The 24390-nt window shown below is 37.7% G+C and overlaps 1 protein-coding gene across 13 annotated transcripts in view; it reads left to right on the top strand.

Annotated features, from left to right (window-relative positions):
* Nucleotides 1-23799, top strand: part of ptk2aa (protein tyrosine kinase 2aa) — a 66674-nt gene extending 42875 nt beyond the window's left edge. For 4 of the 13 annotated variants that reach the window (XM_042011916.1, XM_042011915.1, XM_042011914.1 and 1 more), the window contains 22 exons: nucleotides 1120-1137; nucleotides 4149-4205; nucleotides 5066-5086; nucleotides 6563-6660; nucleotides 6815-6899; nucleotides 6995-7095; nucleotides 8988-9103; nucleotides 9674-9774; nucleotides 10164-10253; nucleotides 11077-11281; nucleotides 12675-12786; nucleotides 12888-12962; nucleotides 14346-14447; nucleotides 15221-15325; nucleotides 17862-17924; nucleotides 18501-18540; nucleotides 19022-19125; nucleotides 19732-19740; nucleotides 20757-20912; nucleotides 21024-21104; nucleotides 22056-22141; nucleotides 22224-23799. In XM_042011916.1, coding sequence (XP_041867850.1) covers nucleotides 1120-1137; nucleotides 4149-4205; nucleotides 5066-5086; nucleotides 6563-6660; nucleotides 6815-6899; nucleotides 6995-7095; nucleotides 8988-9103; nucleotides 9674-9774; nucleotides 10164-10253; nucleotides 11077-11281; nucleotides 12675-12786; nucleotides 12888-12962; nucleotides 14346-14447; nucleotides 15221-15325; nucleotides 17862-17924; nucleotides 18501-18540; nucleotides 19022-19125; nucleotides 19732-19740; nucleotides 20757-20912; nucleotides 21024-21104; nucleotides 22056-22141; nucleotides 22224-22350 — 1952 coding nt within the window. In that variant the 3' untranslated portion in view covers nucleotides 22351-23799. The remainder of the gene's footprint in view (nucleotides 1-1119; nucleotides 1138-4148; nucleotides 4206-5065; nucleotides 5087-6562; nucleotides 6661-6814; nucleotides 6900-6994; nucleotides 7096-8987; nucleotides 9104-9673; nucleotides 9775-10163; nucleotides 10254-11076; nucleotides 11282-12674; nucleotides 12787-12887; nucleotides 12963-14345; nucleotides 14448-15220; nucleotides 15326-17861; nucleotides 17925-18500; nucleotides 18541-19021; nucleotides 19126-19731; nucleotides 19741-20756; nucleotides 20913-21023; nucleotides 21105-22055; nucleotides 22142-22223) is intronic. The other 9 variants (XM_042011906.1, XM_042011907.1, XM_042011910.1 and 6 more) reach the window with 9 other exon arrangements.
* Nucleotides 23800-24390: the final 591 nt, after the last annotated feature.

The raw sequence follows: 24390 nt of genomic DNA, 5'->3' as shown, positions 1-24390 counted from the left end.
AGTCGTTATCTGTGGCTCTGGCTGCTGTTATCAGTAGTAGGAATGATCCAAGCAACTTGTGAATCTGGACAGCAGCTGTTTGCTAAAGTGTTTATTCTGCTGGAATATCCAAACATCATACACAGGCATTGCAGATTTACACTTAGGTTTCTTTTTTTTTATTTTTATTTTTTTATTACTGTGAACATCTGTCTGTTAGGAACAGTTTGTGCATGTGTATTTTTTTTTAAATATTTAGCCAGAACATAATCACTCATGCTGTATTAAATCTCATTTAACAGGATGTCAGTCTGTTTAGCTAAAAACACAGATTTTCTTTTAGTTATGGCTGCAAGTTTTAATATAATTAAAGTCTTAGTGAGTGGGGAGGTTGGATATGTTGTGACGGTCCAGCTGTGCTTGATTCCATTACACTATATTAAACTCCTGCACCTTCAGTCTGTTTGCTAAAAGTATATTAACTTTGCAGCTTGTTATCAAATAATACAGTTTAACCTGCAAATATCTGGATATGACACTATTATTATTTTAGCTATGAAATAAAGAAACAGGAGGAAACCCATTTTTTCTGATGTCCTGAGGTTTCAGACTTCAGGCTCTTTGCCAACATTTCTTGTTATGGCTATGCTAATTTGATTTGGTTTTAGCCGTTTAAAAATGAGGGTTCTGCAAATACATGAAGTGTAAACCTTAACCTTTCTTCCAGTTTAAATACAAATACCTGTTAATCAAACTGCACTTAAAGCCCACATTGAGTATGTAATAACAAAGTAAATACATGTTTTTTTTACCAGCTAAAATAAAAATTTTGTGTCAGTGTCCAGATATTTCCTGCCTTAACTGTACTTGAGTGAGTCTACACTGCTGTTCAGTTACTAGCACTTACTCTGTCTGCACAACATTAATGGAGGTTGTTAACCCAGCTTTTTAAGGTAAAAGCTTGCTGAGTGTATTGCCTCACAGATCGTGAGTTGAATGTTTGCAGTGCTCTAACCTCTTTCTTTTCTCTCTTTTCTCTCCTCCACTCTACCCTTGGTTTCTCTCTTTTGTGTTGCTGCCGCCTCTGTCATCTTTTTCCTCTGCTGTTCTGCTTCCTGCATGCTCTCCTGGACTCTGCAGAAGATCTTAGCGGGGATGGTAAAGTTTACTGTTGTTTATCATTCTAACTATTGTTCTTCTGTCTTATCAAGCCCCATCAACACACTGCACCCTCCTGGAAAAGGGCTGTGTTGGTGTGTGGGTTGAAGTTTATGCCTTCATTCCTACTTATTTAACAATGGGGGAATTTATGCTTGGTTATATAAGTACAGTTATTTCTAGGCCTGTCACGATAACAAATTTTGCTGTGCGATAAATTTTCTCAGAAATTATCACGATAAACGATAATATTGTGCAAAGCTATAATGTTGTCATTTTGAGACAATTTTCAACTAATATAAAGACAATGCATTTAACACAGGAACAGGAAGAAATTTTAAATAACAAAACAAAAACAATAAATATAATCGACTCTCAGTCTCATTAACAATGAAAAAAATGATAAACATGAGGCTCAGACAGGGAAAACCGGCAAAACTGCCAGTTAGTATTATTGTATATAAATATATATACACTGCGCATCGTTTGTAAAGCTGAAATATCTCCCCTCATCGCTGCGTGTCAGACTGGTCTATGAGCAGTGAGTGAACCGCGCTGCCACGACGCCACGCTGCGCCTTTTTCACACACGCCGGGACAGCGGCCCAAAAGTAATGTGGCCCACTGGGAATCCTCTTGAACCACTCGTTTAGCCAGCATTGCTCTTAATGTGTTTTTTTTCATATACGGTAGTATATAGGCTGATTCTATTTGTGTAATGTACCTGCGCAATACATGGGTTATTACGGTAAACCAGGAAGTCGGGGGCTTTGTACTGACGTCGTAGGCTACATGTGTGTGTTCTGCCTACATGTGGGGAGCAGCGAAACAATAAATGAGGAAGTGCTCTCAGCTATTGTTTCTCCATTCAACTTATTTACATATTTCAGCATGAGAATCGGAGTTTTAGCGCGAGAGCGCGAGAAGCCACTTATATGTGCGAGTCTCACGGCCAGCGTGTGTTGACAGCCCTGCAAAATACCGGCTCGCACAGGTGCTTCACCACGGCCTCGTGCTGCAACATGCTGGTGTCAATTATGACACTAGAGAGTAACCTATGGGGGGACTAATAAAAATAATGGCGGCCGGCAAACTTATCTCGCTCATTTTTTCTTACCGTGCATTAATTGACTTATTGCTTATCGCGACAGGCCTAGTTATTTCTGCATAATTTAAGCATGAACCCGTACTTTTATATGTTTGCCATTATCTAGATAGGCAGACCCCCCTCTTTTTTAGTATTGGGTTTTAATATGTGTGTATGTTTCTCTCTTGTCTATTTTGGATTACATCTATAATGAATTACCACAAAATGCGAATAGATCTGGAGTTTTACCTCAAGAAAGCAGGATTGTTTTTCAAGTGGCATTTCACTTTATGCAAACTTCTGCAAAGGATTCCCTCTCTCTCCCCACAAAGGGTTCACACACACATTCACACAACCACACTCAAGTAAAATAATGCACTCGTGTTCTCTCGTACATTCACACTTGTGTGCACAGAGTAAAGCAGGGAGAGGTTTGCTGGATTCAAAAGTGGGTACATTCCTGGCTATAATGGGCTAGCTAGATGAGGCACACACACACATAAACACATTGTGTCTACTGAAAACAGAAATAGACAACTTAGAAAATGGTCATTTCTTTTTTTCAAACAGAACCAAAACCATACAAGGCTGAATAAAAAGGATGGTAGAAGCAGTGGACCACTCTGTAAAAAGTGTTCCATATATATACACATATAAACAAGTAAAGCAAAGCTGGAAATTTACAGGAAATTGAAGAAAAAATGGATTAAAAAAATCTATGAGTTGGTAAAATTTTTGTTTTGGTTTAGGCTTATGTAGCTATTTTAAGAGATGGATTAATGCCTGTCTTCTCTGCTCATATAAAACATGATTAGCAATGTATCAGTAAAACTCATTCCTCTTTGTTAAAAAGTGTAACTTTTACCAAACTCTTGTCCAAGCAGCTGTTATATATGTAAAATGAAATCTGGATCATGTCTTCACAAATTGACACAAGACAGTTTAACTGGGGAAAATGTTCTTCACCAGTTTTACAGTTGACTTTTCCAGGATTGTTTTTTCTTGTTTCAGATGTTTATGCAAAGCTAGGCTAAGTTAATCCATCAATATTCCCATCTTACTCTCAAGACAGAGGCAATTTCTTCAGGCGCCTTAAATTAATAACACATCACCAACCGCCATTCAGCGTATTATCTAGCTTGCCTTATTTAAATGCCTGAGCAGTTCGCCAGGCTTTTTAGACTTTCTGGAGAAAATCAGTCACAGGCTTGAGAGAAGGATTCTCATAAATTTAGGAACCTGTTCCCACAGAGCCTGATAAATCCCGAGCAGAGCTACGAGGGAAGTGTTCAGGACAGCAGATGTTTGACTCTTGTTTCCAACAGCTGAGTCTGCACGCTGATTTTATTTTAAACACCACCATCTGGTTAGGATAGACTCAGCCCATCTTTGCCCTGTTTTTTCCTGTTGGCTCTGCCCCCCTCATCTCCCTCCTTATCTGTCCAATTCTTCACAGATTTGACCCAAATCACTGCCATCTGCTTACACGACAGCTAGATTCAGTATTTCTCTGTTCACCTACCTCTATTTTAACTGGTTTCTCTTCTCTGTTCTGGCTTTTGTAATCTGTTTCTCTCTCTTATGTTTTCCTTTCCTCTCTTTTGCTTTTCTTCCACTCCTCCTCCACCACAGTAACTCCCTGCAATCCAGCTGCTCTCACACAGACAGATATTCACAACACATGCTCAGCTGACGCTCTCTGCCAAGTGTTTGTGTGTGTGAGAGAGAGAGGGCAGGAAAGACAGAGAGAGGGACAGCAAGGAGCTTCGTGGGTGTTACGTTGAGCAAGAGTTGTTTAAACTTTTGTAGCTTTTTACTTTCTCAGGTTTTTATTTTCCTCATGACAGTTGATTTAAATCATGTAGTGAGACATATTGTGTTACTTTTACATGCATAATACATTCTGTGTGTGTCTAACATTGCAGAGACTGATGACTATGCAGAGATAGTTGATGAAGAGGACACATACACCATGCCCTCCAGTAAGTCACTTATTTTAATCTTCTTCTTTGCCTGATGCTGATCAGCTTAAGGAATTTGTTCTTAAGAAATCCGCCTTTGTTGAACTATTACAAGATTGATAGAAAAGTAGTTTTTCACTTTTACTCCGTCAAATGCTTACATCAAGCAAAAGTTCATGTCTTTCTGTTGCCTGTTGTTGAGTCGTTTCGAAGACGTACACTCACACAACCAACCAGAGAAGTTGGATAAAAAGCACACTTGGAAATGCAGCTGCTATTTTATTTCTTTTCTATAAACAGTTGGGAGACTGGTTGAAGGCTACAAATCATATGGTATACTCGTGGTTAATGTGGCTACTGACATCTGTCAGATTCATTCATATGCCTGTCAAAACCCTGAATGCCCTGCCACACTGGGATGTAGTTCTAATAGTAACTGTGGCTTTCGCCATGTGCTCCAGTACTTAAACTGTTGTGGCCAAAGTACGCATGTATTTAACTGCAAGGGCAAATTTTAAAATGGACTGTGTTCTGCTTTCCTCGCAGTCTTTTTATGTCTTTCATCATCTTGCTTCACTTATCTGCCTTTTTTTGTTTCTTCCGCTGTTTTTTTCCCCTCTGATCCTCTTCTTCTAATCAGAATTTATACAGGCTTTTTCTTCTATGTGCCTGAGTTTATTTGTATGTATATTTAGTCTTCTATATGTCTAAAATAAAAAGTGGCCTTAATGAATCTACAGCAGCATTTAGATTTAGTTATTAAATAAATGTCAGATATAGAGTAAGTGTGTGTGTTTTCTGAGCTTTTGTTAACCTTTAAGCTGTCTGCCTCTCCTCCTTTCTTCATGTCTTTCTTCCTTTTTTTCCCATCGCCAACACAGTGAGCTATGGAGTAGTTGAAGGTAAAACTCTCAGTCTCTCATTTTGTCTCACTTAAACGCCTTGAGTTTTTGCAGTTTGCTATATTTTCCTTTTTCCAGCTCTTTCTACAAAATTGTATATTACACACAGTGAGCTCTAACACGTGTTCTCTGTTGGCATTTCTCATTAAAGCCAATCATTTCGGGATAGTTGCTAAGCAAACTTTGATGTGTTTAAAGAGTAATTTTAAATCAACTTTTTAATTTTTTTAATACTGGGTGACAAAAATCTGTAAAGACTCAAGGTGCCGTACATTGAGCTTGTTGTTTATTTGTGGTTGTTGGTGTCTGTGGAGACCATACAGGTTAATTCAGGTGTTAAAACTGACAAGAAGAACCGGCCCTAAAACAATCAAGATGCAACTGATTCTGAAAATCTGAAATTGGGAACATTGCGTCTCTTCAAACCTAACAAGCGAAACGGTCTCTCAGCATTTTTGTTGTTTATTGGCTTGGTTCTTGTTGCACCATCTTGTTGTCCAGCTTTTTCTTTCATAAGTCTTGATTTATTGTTATGGTTCTTTCATTTCATGTGGGCTCTTTCATGTTTGAAGGAATTCTTAATTTCCTGACTGTATATTGCACTATGGATTAATTGCTGTAAATCATTTGTGATGTTCTAGTCACTGTTGATTTGGGTGCATTAAGCTGTTATTGTTTGTGAATGTGTGTTTTTCTGTCACCTAAGTCACAATTACAGCCGTTTGATTTGCTAAATACAATATTAAACATTTCCTTTTTTTAAGTAAACATATTAAACATTTCTAAGTCAAGGCTGTGATAGTCAACTCCCTGTATAACCCTCTTAAACTCAGTTTTTAGCCTGATTTTTCTGCTCTTGGTTGTCAGCTGACATCTGCAGAAATGCTTTATGACCTTTTTGATTAAGCTGAAATGTCAGTAGAATGGAAATGTCAAATTAAGTTAAAATGTCAAAGCATGTGGTTACCAGTTGCAAAACTAAGCACTGTGTGTTTAATCCTTACGTTTATATTGGGTCTGTTCGTCAATCAGAACGTTACACTAGAAGAGACTTTACCCAGATCCAGATGTTGTTTTAGAAACAGGCTCATGACATTTACAGCTAGTGGCTATAATGCAGGTTCTTTTTTCAATTAATCATTTAATTAAGAATTACTCATTTGTTCAACCTTCGTCAGAATTACTTTATTCTTATTGGCGGTGGATGGGGTTTATCTAAAGGAACAATAATTTGACTGCCAGATAATTTTAAATAATTTAGTTAATGACTTTGGAAGCATTTGGTCAAAAACACTGATTTGACTTTGTCCAAATATTTTTGGCCTGTCATGTCTCATCCATGCGCTCTATCAAAAGCATGTCAAATGTCAAAGTCTTTTTCCAGCGTTTCCAGTGTATAAAAAAAAAGGCAGGTAATTGTGCTTATTTGACTCTTCCCACTTCTTTGCCTTCTTCTTTTCTTGCCCCCTCTCTCAGCGCGGGATTATGAGATCCAGAGGGACAGGATAGAGTTAGGTCGCTGCATTGGAGAGGGGCAGTTTGGTGATGTTCACCAAGGAGTCTACAGCAGTCCAGTACGTGCAAATATACACACAAACACATGCAAATGCACACTTGATGTATAAACACTTATATTTTGGAAAAGGGGCTGCAAAAGTGTTTCTGCCAATGATTTAAACCCATTTTGTGCTGTGATATCTGTAACGTGTGTTCTGTGTGTGTTTGTAGGACAAACCAGCCCTTCCTGTCGCCATTAAAACCTGTAAAAACTGTACTTCAGACAGCGTCAGAGAAAAGTTCCTTCAAGAAGCGTGTAAGACACTACTCTCTGTGGGTCAGTTTACTGCCACTATCAGGTTATCATTTCAAATATATTGAGAAACTTTCTGTGGTTTGTTTTTCTTTCAGTAACGATGCGTCAGTTTGACCACCCTCATATTGTTAAGCTGATTGGAGTGATCACAGAAAATCCAGTGTGGATCATCATGGAGCTGTGCACTCTTGGAGAGGTATACGTGTGTTTGTGTGTGTTTTGCTTCTTGTTAGCTGTGATAACAGATTCTACAAAAGCCTGAACAGAGAGATGTTCAATACCAGAGTCCAGGCATCACTGACTGTTTCTTTTCTTGTGCCCTTTAAAATGTAAACACGTCGTAACATTGTGGTGATAAAAATTGGTTTCCAGTTAGATACTCATTTGCAACAGTTTTGATACCATCGTTGCTGCCTCCTCCAGTTCGCTTCACCCTCAGGAACAGCTGAACACTCAGAACTGGTTGCTGTCGCCAGCATTAAACTAGCATTGTCTAACATTGTTTTGTTGTTCTAAGAGCTCCAAGCTGTGACCAAAGGTTGCAGAGTGCCACAGTATTTAACATGTTGGCACAGCAATGTGACTTGGAAATGTGCCCAGAGGTTTTTCTTTTTAATTGTCATCACATAGCTTATTAAACATCAGGAGAGAGCACAAATCTGCGTTTTTATGTGTGTGTGTGAGTTAGACACGGGAAAGTTATCTTGAGCCTGTCATCAAAATAACATGACAAGGGACAATTAAACTGTGTGGGTCATCATCTGCCTGTTTGTTCAGTAAGCTGCTCGTCATTCTCACCTCAGTCAGCCCTTTCAACTGTGGTGTAGTAGCACAAATTAATAAAGAGGATGATATGTGAAATCAGCCGGCATATATCAGTGCTAACGACATCGAGGATGAAGAATTCAATGGATTTAGTGATGTGGAATGAAACCACAAGTTTATTAAACTTGCTTACCAGTAACTTGTTTGTTGGAGTCGCTGGCATGTTGTGTTAACGTAGCCATATTTAGCCTCCCTGGTATGTTCTTTATGCTATTACGAAGTTGAATGTGTTCAGGGTTTCTGCTACATAAATGATTGTGGCGCACTGTCACAGCAAAATAAAAAAAGCCATGACTTCAGAATTTGGATTGAACACTGGCGTCTCAACTTCCTGTCCTGTTCTATTGCGGTTTGCTTGACAGTGACGGCGAAGAGGTGACAGAACAGAGTAAAGCTTGTCACATACTCCAAGAGCAGCAAGAACTTTGTTATTGTTCTTAAGGCCTTTTAAAAACAGATGGTTTTGATCAGTTCATAGTCAGGCAGGAATAACTGCGAGGGGATGTCTGTCTGTGTAATAAACAATTTACCCGGTTATTTTGTATTTAACGTGAAACTTTATAGATGGCAGGGCAGGGTTGTGTGCACGGCGGTGTCGGTTCATTAAGTGTAATAAGGAGACTAGTTCTCCCTCACAGTGTAAAACAAACCCTGGTGTTACATTAACATACCAGACACATATTCAACCTGTTCTTCTGTGTACTACTGTGTAGTTAAATAACATGCCTTTCCTGATTAAATGTTTGTTCTTGGTCTTGGATTTTGTGAAATAAAATTCTAAATAAAAGCAACTTATAGTCCAGTGCAATAAATAAATAAATAAATAAAATATATACAATAGTTTGTTGCTTAGTCTCAGACTTTAAACATTAACTACATGAAGCACAACAACAGCATGATGCATAAGCTCGGGGAAAAGACGTATTTATTAACTGCAGTGGGTTTGTCTGCAGAATTTGAAAGCAGGACTTGATTAATCAGTTTGTAGAAGAGACTGAGACTGACAATAAAATTTAGCATAGCCAATAACATTGTCAAGGAACTCATTGCATTCATATTATAATTATTTGAAAACAGTTAAATTGACCCTCTAACTTTCAGGAAAAACAGCACAATGTGGGTGCAACTAATTTGTTTTTTTCCATTTGTGGTTTTGAGTATTGGTTATTTTCCTAGGTGTATGTTTTGAGTTTGAAATGCTGATATTGTGACATCCCTTTGAAAAACTGCATCTGAGTGTTGACGTCCATTTTCTGTCTGTAGTTACGATCGTTCCTTCAGACGAGAAAGTACAGTCTTGACTTGGCCACGCTCATTCAGTTTGCCTATCAGCTCAGTACAGCACTGGCTTATCTGGAGAGTAAGCGCTTTGTACACAGGTAAATACACACACACACACACATATCTGATTTGCGTTGACTGTGGGGACTCTTCATTGATGTGATGCCTTTGTCAGCCCCTTCCCCAAACTGCAGCCTTCACAACGTAACTAAGTTTTTAAACTGTTATGAATCATCCTTTTATACCATCAGTGACTGATGCGCTGTCATAACTGATGCACTTTGAATTCTTTTCCATGAAATATTTTACATATTCTTGACACAAAAACGACATTGCGTTACTAAACGTAATCCCTAGTTCTTTGATAACAAAGTGAGCCGCGCTCAGGGCTCAGCCAGACAGACGTGGTGTCATTGGAGTCGGATCATGTCCAGGTAGTTCCTGTAGTGAAACGCAGAGGCAAGTTAGAAAAAAAGGGGTTACAACACTGCATGCTTGAATATTACTTTTACAATTCTATAATTGTACAAAACAAAATTATAGGAAGAAGACAGATGTTTCACAGGTCACCTCTCATGCACTCTGACAGATAAAAAAATTATATCTGCCACATAAGATGTTACATGTGGTATGACTGAGGCCTCAGCACATCTGCTTATGCATTACAGGGACATTGCAGCACGCAATGTGTTGGTTTCCTCTGTCGACTGTGTGATGCTCGGAGACTTTGGCCTGTCTCGATACATGGAGGATAGCTCTTACTACAAAGGTGAAAACATTCACACACAAATTTGTTACTGTGTAAAATGTTGAATCAGTCACACTTAAATGACCAGTTTTCCTAAATCCTGTGCAGAGAAACACATTTATTTACAAAAATGATATGGAAAACACTTGACTTGGCATCTGTGAAGACTGCTAGTTGTAGTAGTTGTGTGTGTGTGTGATTGTCTTTTTTTCTTTTGTTGGATTTTACCACCATCTACTGGTGACATGAGTTTACATCAGTCACCTGTTCAACCTGTTTCACCCAGTTCAAATATGCCTGGAACTTTCTGACTAATGGCTTTATGGTGTAAAAATCATTCTGTACTAAACATCTAAACTACAAAACTGATTTCAATGTAGCTTTAATGTATCCATGTCTGTGTATCTCAGCTTCTAAAGGCAAACTTCCTATTAAATGGATGGCTCCCGAATCCATCAATTTCAGAAGATTCACCTCTGCCAGTGATGTGTGGATGTTTGGTGAGTTGAGGTTGTGTTTGGAAAATATTCCACAATGTACAGTTTCAATCATTCCACATGATTATATGTTTACTGGCTGTGATTAATTTGCCTATTGCTCTCCAACATGCCTACAATGCCTGAGCATTTAATTGTAATTTACTACTATTTTTATTTAACAGGATTTATCAGTGTTTTAGGATTAAAAGGATACGAGCTGCAATTCATTGAGTGTGTCTTTCATTAGAAATAATTCAGGATAAAATTGTAACTGTAATAATAATAATAATAATAATAATAATAATAAAACATAATAATAATAATACATTTTATTTGTGGGTGCCTTTCTTGACACTCAAGGTCACCTTACAGGATAAAACACAAGAATAAAACAAATCAATAAATACATTCATAGATTAAAGGATGCAAAAAACAATAATAAAAATAATATGCCAGTTTGGATTTGAACAGTTGTATAGAATCAGAGTTATGGGGGTCTGGGGGGAGTGAGTTCCAGAGATGAGGAGCACAGCAGCTGAAAGCTCTGCTCCCCATGGGAACAAGGCGGGCTGGGGGGAGGTGGATGGAGGAGGAGGATCTGAGGGAACGGACTGGTATGGAGACATGGACATAATCTGATTTATTCATAACGGTTTATTTAAAGTGAATAGATAGATGATTTTACATTATATGAACCACAGATAATTACTGCAATTTCCAGAGCAGCCAGTTTACTTTCACCTCCTACCATCTGTTTTCAAGTGTCAGTCTGTTGTGTGTCATTTTTATTTGTCAGGCATTTTTTGTCATTTACAGCTTTGCCTGACTGTGTCTTCCTCTGCAGGTGTGTGCATGTGGGAGATCTTGATGTATGGCATCAAGCCCTTCCAGGGCGTGAAGAACAATGATGTTATTGGCAGGATAGAAAATGGCGAGCGTTTGGCTATGCCCCCCCAGTGTCCACCCACCCTCTACAGTTTGATGACCAAATGTTGGTCGTACGACCCGAGCAAGAGGCCGCGATTCACTGAACTCAAAACACAACTCAGGTAAGAAGATTTTTAAGTGTTTGAAGGTCATAAGTATAAATACTGTGGCCATCTAATAATAATGAGCTCAGTTCAAAGTTTCAGGTGTGATGTCTGGTATTTTATTTTTAAGACACTTATATAAGTGTCCTATATATAAAAGGACACCTTTTAATTTAAAGTGTCCTCTAAATTATTTTACACATCAGTGTCAGTTTAATATTCAGATCTCACTAATGTTTATAGTAATTATTAGTAGACTGAAACAATTCAAGAAATTAAAATGACAAATTCTTGTTTAAATTAAAGATTTGTTGCCTAATCTCCAGAAAAGAAGATGACTTCTCCTTTGTACTTTGAGAAATTATTTACTCATCTATACATTTTACCGTAATTGTGTATCCCAGGTCTAAAAACATCAGTGCCATGACCATTATTTATCTTAGAGGGTAAAAGTTAGAAGCAGCAAAAAGCAGGAAGGCTACTGATATTCATTGCAAGTGCAATTAGGCATCAGTATACTGATAATGTACCACAGCACGGAAAGTTTCTAGTGTCCAGGTAATCTTTATCTGTTGTGTGGGAGTAAAGACAGAGGACCCAAATACAGGATGCAGGAAATAAATTAAACAAAAAGAAATTTATTCAAGGTTTAAAGAAAAGAAGTCTGCAGACAGTAGCACAAAAAAAGAATAAAAAATGTGAGTAACTGAGCGGTCCAGGCAAAAAGTCATACATAAATCCAACTAAATAACCGACAACAGGATGAAAAACAGACTGGGCAAACTGGCAGAGAGAATAGGCAGCAGCTGAGCAGACGGACTAACCAGGTCCAGAGAGAGAAACCAGACTGTATACAAACATAACTGACTGGCTAACAAGACTCAGGTGAAACCAATGAAGGCAGGAAGCAAGACTACAAATGTTACGTTGAGACCATGATAGCCAAAATAAAATGGGAACCAGGGAAAATAATAACTAAACACAAAATGAGAACGTAACAACGCAATGAGCATCATGAATTAAACACAGCTGATGACAGAGCAGGAGCTTAATAAAAAACAAAATGCAGGCAAACAGAGGTAAAAGCAGATATAATACAGGGAAGACATATCTGCAACATAAAACAAAGTTAACATGGCAAGACAAATGTTAACTACACACAAGCAGAAATTTGCCCAAAAATATTTCACATATCATCCTCTTTGTTAAGACTAACCAGGAAAAAGACTAACCAGGACATTTTTACATCATGATGTTTGATTAATTATGTTCTGTAATAGAAAAAAAACTTCCAAAGGGATTTATTCTGTTGGTGTTTGACCTCTTGTCCACATGTAAAGACATGGAAGTATATTTTCTCTGAAAACAAGTGCACCTGATGTCTAATAATATTACACTATGATTTCTATAGTACCATACTGGAGGAGGAGAAGCTTCAACAAGAAGAGAGACATCGAATGGAGATGAGGAGACAAGTCACTGTTTCCTGGGACTCTGGGGGTTCTGATGAAGCACCACCAAAAGTAAGAAGGCGATTGGTGATGATTGATTGGCCTTTTCTACGTTACTCATATTATTATAATTGCTGATGGACAGCACCATACTGACATCTCTTTGTTTGTAGCCCAGCAGACCAGGTTACCCCAGTCCTCGCTCCAGTGATGGCTTCTTCTCCAGCCCTCAGCATAACCACTTTCCGGTAAACCCTCCCACACTAACACACACACACACACACAGAAGTACACATCTTAACGGTGAGGAAACTGCTCACAAGTGGCTCTAACACAGTTTTCCTCTAACTTTTAAAAGTTTAAAGTGGCAACTTCTGGTCTGTGGAGAAGTACCGAGAAAGATGGAGGAAACAGGAAATTATAATAACAAACCTTGTGAAAATTCTTTTTATATTTTTTTTAAATCAAGGAATCCACTACTTGCACGTCTCTAAGAAACATGTCAAGACTACCTAATATCTATTCGAGGTCTGTCTCTTTTTTACCCCCAAAAATTCACTATCATTGTTGGAGTTTTAGAATTGTTTACATTTACACCCTCAACCAATAAACAGCCAGCCTAAAATTAAGTAGGAAAAATAGCTCAGCCAAACAACTGTTTGTTTTCTGCAGCGATACAGTTGTCTTGTTTTCAAATAATGCCACCTCCAATTGTCTGCTAAATACAAATTAAACCTTTTCTTGCAAAGGTGTGACTTTGGTAAAGCTTAAAGAGAGTGGTAGTCAGTATCCAACTACACCTGCCAAAGAGGAGAGGAATTCTGATTTAATCTTAAATTTCAAATTACCTGAAATCAAACGCTGGGAAACTGGAAAAAATTTGATCAGTTGAATTAACAAAAGGATATTAATCCCTGAAAATTCCCACTCTGGCACCATCATAAATCTATAAAGGCCAAGCCAGTAGATCCAACTCTGATTTAACTGGCTGAGTAAGACTGTTTTGCATGTGTGGAAGAGAAAACTGTAGAAGAAGAGAAAATGTGAGGGTTTTAACTCACTTATTCCTCTTCTCATGAGCGGAGCAGACAGGAGGCATTTCCTGTAGTGCTAAAAGCCACTCACTCATTGGCACACAAACACTCGCCTGCTCAGATGGAAATAAGCTGTTCTAACTCTTATTTATATAAGAAGTGTGTGCTTACATTTTAATACTATTTAGGTACAACTTAATCACAACTTAAATGTGTATATTTTGTTTTGTGTTCTTTTAGTGTTTATTTCAACATGCATTGAATCATGACAGACTGTGTTGAATGTGTTGAGACTGGAGCTGCTTTTGTGTCTTTTTTCATGATGTAAAAAGAGTTTTGATTTCCAATTATTCTTCTTCATTAGACCATTGATTGAGTTTATGTATAAGGGACATTAATAAGAGATTTATTATTTGATGTATTCTTGAGGCTAAATATCAGTTTTCTACATTCAGTTCTTCAGATAATGACATTCACGTCTCTCTTGGTAGTTCTTCATACTGTAAAGGATTCCTCTGTTGCTTGATCAAAGCACATTAAGTAAGACAACTTACACTTCTCTTTTCCTGTGTCTCTGTCTCTCAATCTGTCTACCAGCAGCCAGCAGCTCATGGTGGTGTTGGAGGCAGCTACCCTCCCTCTGATTCCTGGAATCAGCACAGACCTGAACATCCTGCACTGTGGAGCCCAAACATAGAGGTACACACCGACACAAACACACTAGACAGAGAAAACTTACTGAAATAAATTATATTTTCCGCTGGCAACATTAGGCATTCTTTTATTATTTTAACCTGTCAGCTTGAGCTCAGCCTTGATATTTTCTGTTGAGCTTTCTCCTTAAATTCTGCAATCAACCCTCCATAAAAGTCTGTAAATGAAACTTGTATCAAAACGCTTTAGTCTCACTTCACTGAATCAGTTCTTGCTTTTACCTTTTGTTTGCTGATTTGAGTCATTATCCGTTTTTGTACCTGTGTTTGTTGCCACCAAATCGTGGTTTGTTTTTTATGATTTACTCTTGGCTGCATATTTTGCACCTCAGTGACAAAAAATAATTATTGACTTATACAATACTGAATCTTGTTGTCATTCACAAAGGTCACATAAAGCAAATGATTCAGAAAGTGCTGTTCCATGTTTCAGCAGTTAGAAGATCAACCTGAACTAAAAAACAAGTTTCACCTTTCATTTACATCTAAATGAAACTCTAATTTACTTCCCAGTGGTGAGGGAGTGGAAATTTGAATTCATTTTTTCTATAAGGTCATACAGTTCTCTCTGCATTAAGATCAATGGCCAATTTCATGCTCTATCATTATGGCACAGTTTGAGCAGTCATTTGTCATATACTACTGAACCTGTTTTTGACTCCCTTACTCCAATACCTAATAGCTCTCTAATAACTAAGTGGGAAAAGGGAAGAAATTAAGAAAGGAACAGTTCACCATAACGCACCAGTGTTTCTACAGGAAAGTGGATGTGTTGGCCAGGCCCTGATGGAGGAGAGGCTGATGATGCAGCAGCAACAGATGGAGGATGACCAGCGATGGCTGGAGCAGGAGGAAAGCCTCATGGTAATTCAGAAAGGATTTTCCCACCAAAGCGAGAGCTGAGGTGGAGGTATACAGTCAGTACTGTTTGCCTGTCTGTCAAGAATATTACATAAAAATGGAGAAATATAAAAACTTGAATGAATGGTGGGGTATATGATGCTCTTTATATTAATTTACATGAAGATTCTTTTTTGGTATTAAGCCTGGTTGTTTAGATTAGGGGTCATTACAAGACGTTGCACTCTCCTTTGCCGTTGTAGAGGTGCAAGGACAGTGGTTCCACAAATCAAGTAACATTAAAACCACTGACGTGATGTGAGTCATAATAAAAAGCAGCACTCTGCAGGGAAATCTAGAGTCATGGTATTGGTGTTATTCATTGTCACTGACCAGCCAGATTCAACAACGCTAAGTAGCCTCTAATCCAAAACAGTGGTCAGGATGCTGAAAATGTAGAATCATGACTCTATTTGATGTGAACTAATAAGGCAGTAAATCAGATGTGCTTGCAGTCCCAATTTTCTGTGTCATAAACTGCCAACAGAATAGATTATCAGAATTCAGGTATAAATAAGTAAATGTAAAAATAACCAAAGCGTTAAGTATGCACTTTTTCCACATGTGTGCTGTTGTTGCCAGAAGAGCTGCAGAAAATCTTCTCAAATCTTTGAACTGGCTCAGTAGTGCATGCTTGATTTATCTCATCAGACACTGAAGTCTTCAAAAGCAGCCAAAAATGTAGCTTTTGCGTAACAAGTCTGATTTTCTTCTCTCTTCAGGTCGCATTGTTTCTCCTTCTGCTTTGATGGGTTTTTCAGCCAAGTGTAGGAGAGTTTAAAGAGAGTGTAAAAAGCAAAAACAAAAAAAACACAAGTAATATCTATCGGTTATCTTAGTACTAATATGATATGAAAATGAAAACCTATTTAACTTAAGTAGAAAGAACAAAAAAAATTATTTTCACCAGTCTGCAAGAATCCATCTGTCCCCCTGCAGCTGACTGCCTGCAGCCCAAATATTTGTAAGCACACAAGCTGAGCATGCTGGCTACATATGTGTCCAGGTCATTCTTTATAAAGAAAGAACAATAAGACGAGCAGAAAAAGAACAAAGGGAGAGTTTTAGGAGTGTTATCATTATCTGCATCAATAATATAGACTGATAACATGCCTACATACTGGAAACCTCTGCACAGCTGATCCAAAAGGTGGAAGAACAGAACATACACAGAATCTCAGTCAGTTTGTGCATGTGAACATGAAAAATCATGTACCGCTGTTCCACACTGAAATAAATGTGCTTACTCCTTAATTTTCCCTCACTGTAACCCTTGTGTGTATTTTTATAGGTTTGACAGGTTCAAGTTTTAATCTAAAGTGTAACTAAACCTGAAGAATTATTTGTTACTGTGTCGTAAGCTGTTCCCACTGTAAAACATACTTTCAGGCAAGAAGAAGACAAGTGGGGTTTTAGTTTTAGGACAAATGATGAATGGATTTTGTGAAAAGAGGCTTACATATGGAGAATTTATGCTGAAATATTTACTGGAAGAAAAAAAATTCTTCAAATAAAAAAATACAAGATAGTTTTTGATTAATGAACGCAGGTTCACAAACAGAGTTAAAGAAAAGAGAAAAGCAAAGAAACAAGGAAAGGAAAAGAGGAGGACGGAGGGAGGGAGAAAGGAAGTGGGATTGGCAGAAGCAGTGGAGAGGGAGGAATGAGTGAAGAGTCACTCATCAGAGGGAGATGCAGAGAAATGGAAAGACTGGGAGGGAGAAACAGAGGAGAGGGAGCCGGCTGGATCTTTTCTCTCCAGAATTTTGTCTCTGTGGTTCAGTGGAGCTTTTCCTCCTTTGGAAAAACTCTCCATTTCTGTCTCTTCCTCCTCCTCCATTCTCCAGTGACTCACTTTTTCTCTCCCTCAGTTCATTTCTTTGCACAGTCTATTTCCTCTGTCCTCCATCTCTCCTTATGTCTTAATCTTTTCCGTCATTCTTCCAATTAAACTCTTTGTCTACTTTCGATGGCCTCCACCCTTTATGTTCCACCTCCGGTCTTCTTCAGGCTCTTTTCTCCCAGGATGCATCTCTTCAAGGCGTGCTTCACCAAAACGGTACTGAGACAGAAGAAATTGGATCTGGAGTTGGTTAAAGTTTTGAAATTTCCTTGTTGGCATCAGCGTAGGCATCAGCCGTGGCGTTGTGTGTAAGAGCAGTCTCATCTCTCACTGACCTGAGGTGATGTTGGCTTTCTGAGGCAGGTGGTATTTATATGTGGAGTTTGAAATCTGCAAAACCACTTTGCTGGGAATGGACCTGGACTAGTGACCGGGAGACTGAATGTGGCTGATTTTTATATTTTTTTTTAGAAAAATAGGAATTTTTTTAATCTAAGATTTGGTTTTTAAAGGCAAAAACTTCTTTTTTGTACCAATTTAATAATAATAATAGTAGAAAACTAAACAAACAAACAAACTAGAAATCTGTATTTATTTTATTAAAATTTTGTCAACTACAAGCTCAGTTTGGGTGTTAATTGTGTGTCTTCCTTTCAGAAGGCAGAGTCCAGAAACAGCAGAGGCAGCATCGACAGAGAGGATGCCACACTGCAAGTACCGGTCAGTCGCTGTCACTGTATGCACACAAATATTTTGAATTTGCAAAAAAAAAAAAAAAAAGGATTCACTTGTGATTGCATTAGGCTGTAAGAAAGTAGGACTGACTTTCCAATCACAGGCGCACAGTTATTAATGAATAAAGGGAATTTAAGGTCAAGCAGATGGGAAACAGTTATTGGTGGTTCTTGGAAAGCAATGTAGATGTGGAAAAAGATTAGAAGAGAGAACCAGAGGAAATGTTTTCAGTACGACTAACAGACAAACAGAGAAAGGAAATGCAGACACTGGGAGAAGCAGAGAAAGTATTTCTGTCTGTGTGCTCTGAAGGGCACTGCCTACATACCAACCACTTGACCACAGAGCACCCATGGGAACTTTAAGCTCGGATGAACTGCACATTTACCGTACAGCTTCAGCTCATTATCTCCACAGTTTCAGCTGTAGCTGCGTACTATCAGCAGCTATGGTTGATCGCCGACTTCTTGAGAAATAATGATCAGATTTTCTTAAAGATTTTGTTTTCTCGAATAAAGGACTGCTGTTGGCTAACATTAAGTTTTATGTTTGTCTTCAAAGGGTGGAAGTCAACATATCTATCAGCCTGTTGGGAAACCAGGTGAGAGACTTGTCATCATATTGCAAACATACCAAATTCTCAGTAAAATAGCTGCTCCATCATGTTATAAGTAAATGTACTGGTTTAGCATTTAAAGTGGAAGCATGATAATAAACTGCTTTTGGGTTACATGCTATAATTCATCTGTTTTATTGGACATTCATTGTTTAATATGTTTGAAATCTGTTCCATGTTGAGTCTTGAAATATAAGTAACCAGTAACTTTACAAGCTGTAAAAGAAAGTAAATTCCACTCCTAAATGTCATCAAAATAAGCATAAATTCTTAGTATACAGTGCTGATCGTTATTAAAGTACTTTGTAAGTAAAACCTTTAAGCAGAGTGACAGTAAACAATATATATTTATTAATAATAAAACAAGGAAGATTAACAAGTAAATCAAAATTTGTTTACAGATGACATTTGAAAGTCTTAATGCAGTAATTAACAATTAAATTATTATTATTATTATTATTTGCAGAACATGTAGCCCCCCCTAAGAAGCCACCCCGTCCTGGAGCACCTGGTCACCTCAGCAACCTGGCCAGTCCTCCCCCTTTAGACAGCTACAACGAAGGGGTCAAGGTACGTATAAACACATCCACAAACTTCAAAAAGGACCCAAAGTTATATGAAGTCTTGGCGTGTATCTGACTTCACTAAGCAGAAGTTAAATCCAGGGTTGCCCACACAATGTTAATACTTTACAGCCATCCAAATTAATCCGGCAACCTGCTCATAGCTTGTTTCAGGGTACCATTGTAAACCATCATTCTGTGGAAAAACACTAATGGGAATTTTATGCCTATTCTATATTTTACTGGATTATTTGCACTGTTGGTTAGGTTCAGCCTCCCCTCTGTAACTTATTCTGTTGGATAACTTTAAGTCTGACATTGCGCTGGTTTGCCTGTGATTGGCTGTAGCCTAATGTTTTTTTTCCTCCTTCTCTCCCCCTTTTTACATTCCCTCCGTCTGTTGTTAACCTTCCATCATTATCAATTAAACACCCTCTCATCTTGTTTATTTATTTTTCACATCCTTCTTTTTTTTTACCTGATACTCTGCATCTGTACACCCATCAATCTGTTCCACCAACACATGCCCCACTTAAAACCCTCTGCCCCTCAATCCACTTCATCCTCTTCCCTTTTAAATCCCTTTGACCAAACAAACCCTTATACTCCCTAGCCATGGAGGGTAAGCTGATCTATGTGTGTCTGTTACAATAATAGAGTTAGTTAGCTATTAACAACCATCATTTCCATGTCCAAACAAGTTTCATCATTCACAGTTTTAAGAATTTTTCTTCACCAGAGACAAAACAGGAAAGAGGGACAGGAAACCATGCTTCCAGGTCCCATGAAAAGTTGAGGCTACCACTGATTTACATGCTAATGATGCATGATTACATTTCTGTTCTTTACAAATATGCATCTAGTATTTATGGTGAAGAAAAAGCTCAGTAGTGACTCATTTGCCATAAATGTTTTAACATATGTCATTATTATGTCAGTGAAGATGTAGAAAACTGACCAAGATGAAGCACATTTAGATTAGAAGTTGGGTTATTCTAATAAGTGTTTAGAGATGTGGTGCATTAGAAGTATCAACCTTTTTGAATATATTGTACAGAAGCAGATCTGTCAACATGAATTAAACCTGCATTAAGTGATTTTTAATTCTTGGAAATATTTTTTTACAAAAAAAACTAAACCAACTTAATTTCATGTAAGTCTCAAATATAAAGCATTCTGAAGCCTTGAAGTTGAGTTGCCACTGGTGTAAAAATCTCTTCATGCAGGTTAAACTGTGTGTGTTTCATGTAACAATCAGCCTGTACTAACCTCACACACTCCTCACCTACTGCAGAACATAATATTAAGGTAATATGTCGATGCTAGTGCATGTGAATAGACATAACAACAGTTCTTTGTGATACTGGAGGTTGTATATAGTTTAGTCTAGTTTTTATGTGTGCATATACTGCCACCTAGTGTTTAGTCTTTGAATCTACAGTAGTTTACACCTCAAGTTAGCAGGAGAACGTCCTGCTGGGAGTTTGAGTGACTTCCAAATACTTTCATAAAATCCGCTGTCATGAAGACATTCATGTCTAACTAGATTCATGTGTTTAAAAAAGCAGTAATGAAATAATTGAGTTAACTAAAAACATTATGATTTTCTGATGGACATACTCTGGTCTGTTGATACAGTTGCAGCCTCAGGAAATCAGCCCGCCACCCACCGCCAACCTGGATCGCTCTAATGACAAAGTATATGAGAACGTGACTGGACTGGTTAAAGCTGTGATTGAGATGTCCAACAGAATCCAGCCAGCTGCACCCGACGAGTACGTCCCCATGGTCAAGGTAACGGCCAGTTGAGTGTTTTTATAGAGAGACTCTAATGAAAACATGTTTAAACAGGCTTGAAAGTGTAAGTTGTTTAAGAATAATGTCCATGTGTGTGTATTTTGGAAGGAGGTAGGTCTGGCTCTGAGAACACTACTGGCAACAGTGGATGAGACGATTCCTGTACTGCCTGCCAGCACACACAGAGAGGTAAACACACACACATGAAAATAAAATACTGTTTTAATGACCAAGCAACTCCTGTGCAGAGTGCTCCTCATCGAGCCGTAGAGGAAATAGTGGTGACTCTTTATACAACATTTCTAAACTCTAAAAGTGATTGAAAAATGCATCATATTGTCTTCAAACTGGTGTGGAAAACAGACAGAAATGAATGACGACTACTGGGAGATTACATGTTAATGGGACTCTTATCAACTTTAAAACTCTTAGGCTGAAAATATATTTGTTTTTCATTATGTGCATGCGTGATTATCGTGACTGCCTCACATAATTTTGCATTTGTTTAAAGCATTGTTTGTGCACATCCACAGGACTAATTGTTATTACTACATTTTTGAAAGCTGTAATGTGCAAGTAACCACAAGAGTCAGTGTAGGGACCAGTCTGACTGGATGTAAGGTCACAGGGTGGACAGCGGTAAAAATGATGGAAAGGTTCATAGACAATTCACTGCATGCTCGATTTCAGGGCCTTATATACCATCTTTGATACTACTGCTGTGGCTTTTTTCTGCAGTGATCACAGAATTAATCAAATACTATCCTCCTCTATCATGGCCATGTCAGTGGTTTTGCTTACAACCTACAAAGGGGACCTGTCTGGTCTGAGTTTTTTAATGTACCCATGAGTGGAATCCTACAGTAACAAGCATAGTATGTAAACAGTTATGCTCACAATGGAGCTACAATAACATAAGGTTTAAAAGAAAGTATGTTCTTGGCTTTACTGTACCTCTGTTGTGTGAGTTTCCTAAAGATATGTTGAAATGTCCCAATAGATCAAACAAGTACCTAATAAAATAACCATTTTGTTTCATTGCCCTTGCGTGCAGACTTTTTATTACGCTTTTCATTCTGTTGTTAAATTTCTTTAAGTTGTTTGCTGAACATCTTATCTTGACACTTTGTGTCCTCACAGATTGAAATGGCCCAGAAGCTGTTAAATTCAGATCTGGCAGAGTTAATAGCAAAGATGAAACTGGCCCAACAGTACGTCATGACAAGGTAAAAAGAAACACAATCTTAATGTTCTTTTGTTTTTAAACATTAGTGTTCATTTTATGACCGCTGTCTGTGTTCTGGACAGTTTACAAAAAGACTACAAGAAACAGATGCTAATGGCAGCTCACGCCCTGGCAGTTGACGCCAAGAACCTGCTGGACGTCATCGACCAATCACGGCTCAAGATGATCAACCAGACCCGCCCCTATTAGTCCAGGATCCAGTCGTGCTGGAGGGTTCTGTAACAGGACAAGGGAAGAGCGATGTAGAGATTGGTGGAATTTGTGGATGGACATTATGTTTGATATCTGCGATGGATAAATGAAAACAAGGAATGGACAGCAGACATGACTGAAACAATCAGCTTCCTCCTTTTCTACCTAAAAAATAAAACAGACATTGTTTCATTGATCTCTGGAAACAGTCATGTTTAGGTCAATGTTGTATTTACTATTTAAGTTTCATCATTGGTTTATGCATAGAAGAGAAACAGTTCTTCCCATCATATTTTTTATTTTTGAAAATCACCCATTGATCATTTTAAAGTCTGAACAAACCAGATTAAATTAAGTTTTCAGAGGCTCACTTGAAGGACATAACACATGCAGGAACTGGAACTGATGAGCCAACTTGAGGGGAATAATGAAGATTATTTTACAATGTTGTTTAAAAATGTTTTTATATCTTTAATTATTATTATAATATTGTTTTTTGCCTTGAATTGCAGCATGTCAGTCTTCCTCTTGAACTTTGAGCAAAAATGATTGATTTACAGTACATAAATGTTCTAAACATCAGCTTTTCTCCTATAGATCTCTTTATCTCAGGTGGCAAAACAGCTAAATTTACAAGAAGAAGCTCTTGTTTTGTATGGAGAAAAATATAAAAACTGCCACATGCCACTTAAGTTAACTTACATAGTAAATATACAAAGAAGCTCTATTTTCAACACATTTATGTGGCATGTATTGCTGGTGAATAATGGAGAGGGAGAGTGGAGGACATAGAGCTGGGAGGTGAAGAAAAGGTGATTTTAAGTCTCAGTGAAGGTGCTGATTCTAATATGCAGGAAGTCTTTCTGTGCCAGATGAACTGTATTTGGTTTAAATAAGTATTTTATCAAAATGTCCTGACATTGCTCAACTTGTTTCTACAAAAACTAAAAAAATAATTTCTTGCCTGCTGTGTAAATTGAAGCCATATCACAGTTCATTGTGTCTTTTGTGTTTGTTTTTCTATTTAAAACCATGCAGTGCAAGCTTTTAGACTCACCACCTTTGCCAAATTTCTCCAATTAGTTTGACTTTTGGGGGAAAGAGATTGAATCTACTCATTTAAACTTTTATTCACTACTGACTGGACCGACTCAGTGTTAAAATTAAATGTAGTTGTATACTAAAATTCTCCCTAAAATATCCCACTCTGTCATTGTATTTTCTTACCCAATCTTCCTGCCTCACTTCACTGAAGTTATTTATGTTTGCTGCTTATCTTTCTCTTCTTTGGCACCTTAGAAATCTCCCTCAGTTATCCCTCCCTCGCCCAAGCTTTGTCTTCCTTTTCTGCCTCTCTGATGCTCTTGCTGTTCCCTGAGCAGTAATCTCAGGAATGAGACACATGTACAGTTGCTAAACCAAGCAAATAAAACACTGTTATAATTACCATGCATTTCCAGCTGTGTTTATGGTCTGTTCCTTACTTTATTTTACATATCACATGTTCACAATACTGTCTGTCTTACAGTCAGCCAAAGAGAATGACACTAAAGTGACTTCGACCAATTTAAATATTATAAATCATGACTCCATTACCCCTATACCAGATTATCAAGAAATCTTCAGTAACATGCATATATATATATATATATATATATATATATATATATATATGTATAATATACACACACACCCATAATGAGGTTATATAATGGTTGTTTAAAGATTCATGAGCAATCACCTCGACTACTTTTTAAAATACTGATAGAAATTTACTATTTGAAGCGTTAAAGAATTTTATTATTCTTTTCTTTTTAAACAGTAAATATATGTGCACTTTGTAGATTTAGCGCACGAACAGTTTCTTAGTAGATTTTTAACTTAACTGAAGCTACATGAGTTTAGCTAATTAGCTGAACACAGACTGTTAGCAACGTTTTCTGAACTTGTAAGCAAAGAAATTATTAATGTAAAGATATGTTGATACTGAGTGTTTTTTCTTTAACAATATCTTTCACCGTTAATGTAAAAGATGAA

This window comes from Melanotaenia boesemani, chromosome 17 (genome assembly GCF_017639745.1).
Source record: "Melanotaenia boesemani isolate fMelBoe1 chromosome 17, fMelBoe1.pri, whole genome shotgun sequence".
Lineage (NCBI taxonomy): Eukaryota > Metazoa > Chordata > Actinopteri > Atheriniformes > Melanotaeniidae > Melanotaenia > Melanotaenia boesemani.
Note: the sequence above shows the minus strand (reverse complement) of the source record. Positions and strands in the feature narration are given on the sequence as shown.